This window comes from Mesoplodon bidens (genome assembly GCF_964165515.1).
Source record: "Mesoplodon bidens genome assembly, chromosome: 19".
NCBI classification, from domain to species: domain Eukaryota; kingdom Metazoa; phylum Chordata; class Mammalia; order Artiodactyla; family Ziphiidae; genus Mesoplodon; species Mesoplodon bidens.
The window spans coordinates 10,870,954-10,875,637 of NC_138179.1; the positions used below are offsets into that span (position 1 = coordinate 10,870,954).

Consider the following 4,684-nt stretch of genomic DNA (forward strand, 5'->3'; position numbering starts at 1 on the left):
ATGCAATATTTTTTAAAAAAATTATTAAATAAAAGCCATTCCTTTTGGAATGAGGTTATCTCAGAATACGTCTTAGGAAGACCGGGAGAATGAATCAAACATTTTGAGGCATTGGTTTGGTTTTAAAAGGTGAATATTTATGGCTTTAAAGTTTGGGATTTTTGGTCCAGGTACTTCATGGCATCCTGGACCCATTTCTCCTGGGGATCAGCACAGATCTTCTTGTCCTGCTTGGTGCTGAAGCTGTGGGAGAGAGGGAAAGAACTTATTAAGGATCCTCTTTGCAACTTGTGCCAATTTAATCCTAAACCTTCCAGAGCCATCTGCCATGGGATGAAGGGGTTGCCATGGGAGCAGAGGAAGGAGATAGAGGAAGGGTCAGTGGCTGCTCTTGATGGCTCAGTAAAGAGCCATTCTTGCTCTTGACTCGAAGGAACTGGTAAGACCTGAACAAACTTCCAGGCAGGGAGCTAGAGGGAAAATTTCCTGTTGTGAAAACTCATGGATTGGATTATAGAGATGGAACTCTCTAAGTGTAAGGCTCCAGTTAACTCTAATGCAGTTTCAAGAGCTCTATCCCCCAGAAATGAAATTTTGGGCTGGGAGAGGGTAGGTTTTGTCTACTTACATCACAGCTTGCTGGGGACATTTGTTGTTGGTGATTCTTCTGTAGCTCTGCAGTCGCTGAATGGAGATCTTCCTTCTGGCCACATTAAAGCAGCAGACGGATGGGACAGAAGCTGAATTGGGGAGAAATGAATAGAAAGACTGAGCACTAATGATATGTAGATAATTTTTAAGCATGATTTTGTAAGGAAAGAAATTTCAGGAAGGCAAGGAAATGTAAGAGATGGAGGCAGAATCCATCTGCTCTGAGGTCCTGTACCTCTGCCTTTGATTTGGTGTCCCCAGCTGTACAGTAGGGACCCATCGCTACAGGCAAGGATATGGAAAAAGCTTGGTCAATGCAATAAGCTCCAACTTTGTCATTATGAAGAGCTATGCCACTAAGTGATGGTCATAATACTGTTCATCACATACTCTCCATTCTCTGCTTTCTGGATGCATGGTAGACTTGCAAGTCTTGGTCACTTTTGGTTGATTGGAACCATTAACTGGTTTTGAGCAATAAGTGAGAAGACAAAGTGACAAGTATCATTTCTAAGGTAGCTTTTGTAATTGTCAGTGCAAGACCCTTGAGAGCTTTCTTTTCCTTCATTACAGTAAGCAGCAATGTTCCCAATCCATCAACGGCCCCATCAATCCAGAATCCTGAGTATATGAAGTCAAAGCTCTAGCCAATACATTATAGATATTTAGTATGAGTAAGAAATTAACCTTTGTTGTTTTAAGCCCTTGATAATTTAGGATTGTTTGTTACCACAGCATGCATTGTCTTATTCAGACTGATACATGCAGTAAATCTAAGTCATCAGAGGATGAAAACATGAGTTATGATACAAACATATAGATACAATCACAACACGTCACCTTGAGAGATTCCCCTGGGACCTCATTCCCTTCCTCTAGCCACTGTTTCTGAAAACTGTCTTGGGGTCCAGTAAAAGTTTGGGGTGTACAGTCAAAGCATTTTTTTTTCTCTCCACCACTGACAACAATGCCCCCTGGGCCTGCAATAAGAGAGGGTCTTTCTTTTGTGTGTCCCCATCCCCAAACATACGGAGGCAGCCGGGTCGTGGATGGACACAACGTCGCTCTCAATACTCATGTCAGGAAAGAATGTGGGGACTGACCTCAGCAGCCTGGGTTTCTAGTTCTGGCAATTTCTCTGATTGTGAGGTCGGGGCGCTTCTTGTCTACTCGTGGGACCCGTTTTCCCGTCTTTAAAATGAGGGGGTCTGCAGCACGTCTCTGCAGATTCTTGCTGACCTGACAGTTCTGGTGGTGATCAGCTTGGGCATAGAGAAGGGGCTTACCTGGCTGAGCCAGCACCTGGGTGCTGAAGAAGGCTGCTGTGAGCAGCAGACACAGAAGTGCTGCAGAGACCGTCATGTTGAACGGGGAGGTTGCCAGCCTCAGCCTGAGAGCTGTTGGTTTCTGGGTTTGTCTCAGCCCCTCTGCAGCTTTGGTTGCTCTGCATGTCTTTTAAAGACAGCACAGGGTGTGGGAACTTCCAAGGAAACCTTTGCTTAACCAGGGTCATGAGCAAATCATGACAAAGGCAAGTCCTGACTTGCTGTTCGGGATCCCAGCAAGTTAATAGGACATAAGAGGCAAACGCATTTTTCATTCATGCATGTTTTTGGAATGACTGAGCACAAATGGTAACCTAGAGGGACATGTTTACGAGCTCTGCTTTCTCTGAAATGAACCATCTGCAGTGGGGGAAGAGTCAGGGAGACCAAGGGCGTGAAGAGATGAGGAGATTCAAGTACCTTCCCTGGTCCCTGTGTTCACATGGTGGTCTTTAGGATTTTAGAGGCCAGAAAGGGGCCCTAAAACTTTTACTAGGCTCCCATCCAAATACAGAGAGAGCTCAGCAGCTCTGAACACTGCTTGGTCTCTGGGAACCCAGGAATTGTAGCACATGAGAAACTCACCCCATAATTCAATCTAGTGGTCACAGAATCTTAGTGCCCTGGAATTTTAGTGTTATAGTACATCAGAACTGAATATTTCTTATTTATCTTGACTTCCTGTGCATTCTTTACTCAGTTTTATTAAGGAAATTTGACAAATAAAGATTGCATATATTGAAGGTGTACGGTATGATGGTTTGATATTCACATGCATTATGAAATGATTACTGCAATTAATTTAACTCACACATCCATCACCTCCATCACCACACATAGTTAACTTTTTGGGGGGTGTGCATGGTGGGAACACTTCAGATCTACTCTCTTAGCAAATTTCAAGTATATAATATAGTATTATTAACTAGAGTCACCTTGTCGTACATTAGACCCCCAGAACTCATTCGTCTTATAACTGAATGTTTGTACACTTTGACAAACATCTCCCCAGAAATACAAATCAAAACCATAATGAGGTAAAACTCCACACCTCTTAGGATGGCTTTTATAAAAAAGACAAGGCACAGTAAGTGTTGGCGAGGATGTGGAGAAAAGGGAACCCCTGTACGCTATTGGTGGGAGTGGAAATTGATGCATCCCCTATGGAAAACAGTATGGAGGTTCCTGGGCATTTCTAAACTATTTGCTCAGCTGCTAAAGCCTTTTCCAAATGGAATCAAATAGCCAAAGCTTGTTCATCAAATGCACTGTAGTGGACTGGGTCTGTTTGAAGCATAATAGTTGGCCCACATGCCCTCACACCCCAAGGATTCAAGGAACACATTTGGAAAACCAGCCATCTAGTTCAGTCTCACTCCCTGAGCACACATTGCAGACAAGGTGCCCAATGGCTAAAAATATCAAAGAGAAAGAGGCAAAAACCCACATGTATCCTCTTTGTGCACAACACTAGGCCCCCTGGTAGGAGATGGTGCAAGGGGAGGTCATTATTAATGGGGTCTTTTAATGAGGTCCTTAATTAAAGTCTTTAATGGGGTCACTGCGGTGAATACAGAATTGAATACTGGTATGGAGGCACTGCAAGGCCCTTTCTGGGCTTTTCCTTTACACTCCCATATCAAATTGGTACAGGTGGCACAGAGAGATGTGTTGAGAAGGACTCTGAGGCCTTGCCTTGCATTAGTAGATGACAGTGATGTGGCTGACTGGTCATGCCCATCATGGACACAAGATTAAGAGAGTCCACTTACTGGCCTACATGCTCTCTCAGCTCACATCTAGAGTAACTGGTCTATAAGTACCTAAAAAGGAACCAAGTAGAGACCAGGAAATCTGGATTTTCCTTGCTCTTTCCTGCTCCGCTCCAGATGAAGTGGTCTAGTGTGGTCTCTGGAATCAGGATCCTGAGTTTCGGTGATGGCTCTGCCACTAATTAGCTTGGATACCATGGACAACTTACTAGCCACTCTCTGCTAGGTTAAGATGGGACTAATAATCATGCCTACCTTAGAGAATTGTTGGGTGAAATAAATGAGTTAATATATATATATAAAGTGCTCAGTGGAGTGATCACTCTCTTACTCTGTAATTGGAAATTCCTATATATTAGTGTTTAGAAATGGGGCAGAGTTTGTGGGCCAGGGGATGCTAGAAAAGGACCTTGAGTCTGGCCAGATGGTTTCGTCAACATCTGCTCCCCCATTTTCCCAACTGCTCCCAAATAAAGGCATGTTATGCAAGGGACATTCTCCAAGAATGCCTGAGTTACACTAGTGGAGGAGCCAAGCTCTTCAAAGCTGTGTCAATATAACAAGTTTGGAACATTCAAACATGTTTGGCTGACAAGGTTGAGTGATTATGTCCCCTTAGGAGGAATAATTTCATAACTCTCCTGGGATTTTAGAGGGCCCTGTTAGCAAGGAACTTTACACTCTTGTGTTTCCCTTCAAAGCTCTATATTTCATCTAGATCAGAGAAACCTCAGTAGGTAGAAATAAACTAAATCTTTAAACATTTAAGTTCAGGAGCTGTTTTGTCCAGTTGCCTGGCTGTCTCTTACAAGTGGGGACAGCTTCACTGGCTGTTGCGTCTCTCTTCCTTAGAAGTTCGTCACTCAGTGGTGACGTGAGTTGGACCCATTACTTGCCTCTGGCCTGGAGCCTGATAAATGTGGGGCTTTGGTCAGG

General features: G+C 43.7%; 1 protein-coding gene across 1 annotated transcript; it reads right to left on the reverse strand.

Moving 5' to 3' along the window:
- LOC308606729 (eotaxin-like) lies at window positions 1–2,124 on the reverse strand. Its single transcript, XM_081217978.1, has 3 exons — window positions 1,938–2,124; window positions 629–740; window positions 1–243 (listed from the first exon to the last, which is right to left on the reverse strand). Exons 1-3 carry the CDS (start codon window positions 2,011–2,013, stop codon window positions 138–140), a joined length of 294 nt encoding a protein of 97 aa, XP_081074104.1. The 5' UTR covers window positions 2,014–2,124; the 3' UTR covers window positions 1–137.
- Between the last annotated feature and the right edge of the window lie 2,560 nt (window positions 2,125–4,684).

What these genes read in the sequence shown, in the direction of transcription:
- LOC308606729 (XM_081217978.1), bottom strand. Translation starts at nt 2,013, where the DNA reads ATGACGGTCTCTGCAGCACTTCTGTGTCTGCTGCTCACAGCAGCCTTC. An exon ending in CCAGGTGCTGGCTCAGCCAG is followed by an intron (nt 741 to 1,937) that starts GTAAGCCCCTTC and finishes TCCCCAATTCAG; the next exon opens with CTTCTGTCCCATCCGTCTGC. An exon ending in TGTCCCCAGCAAGCTGTGAT is followed by an intron (nt 244 to 628) that starts GTAAGTAGACAA and finishes TCTCTCCCACAG; the next exon opens with CTTCAGCACCAAGCAGGACA.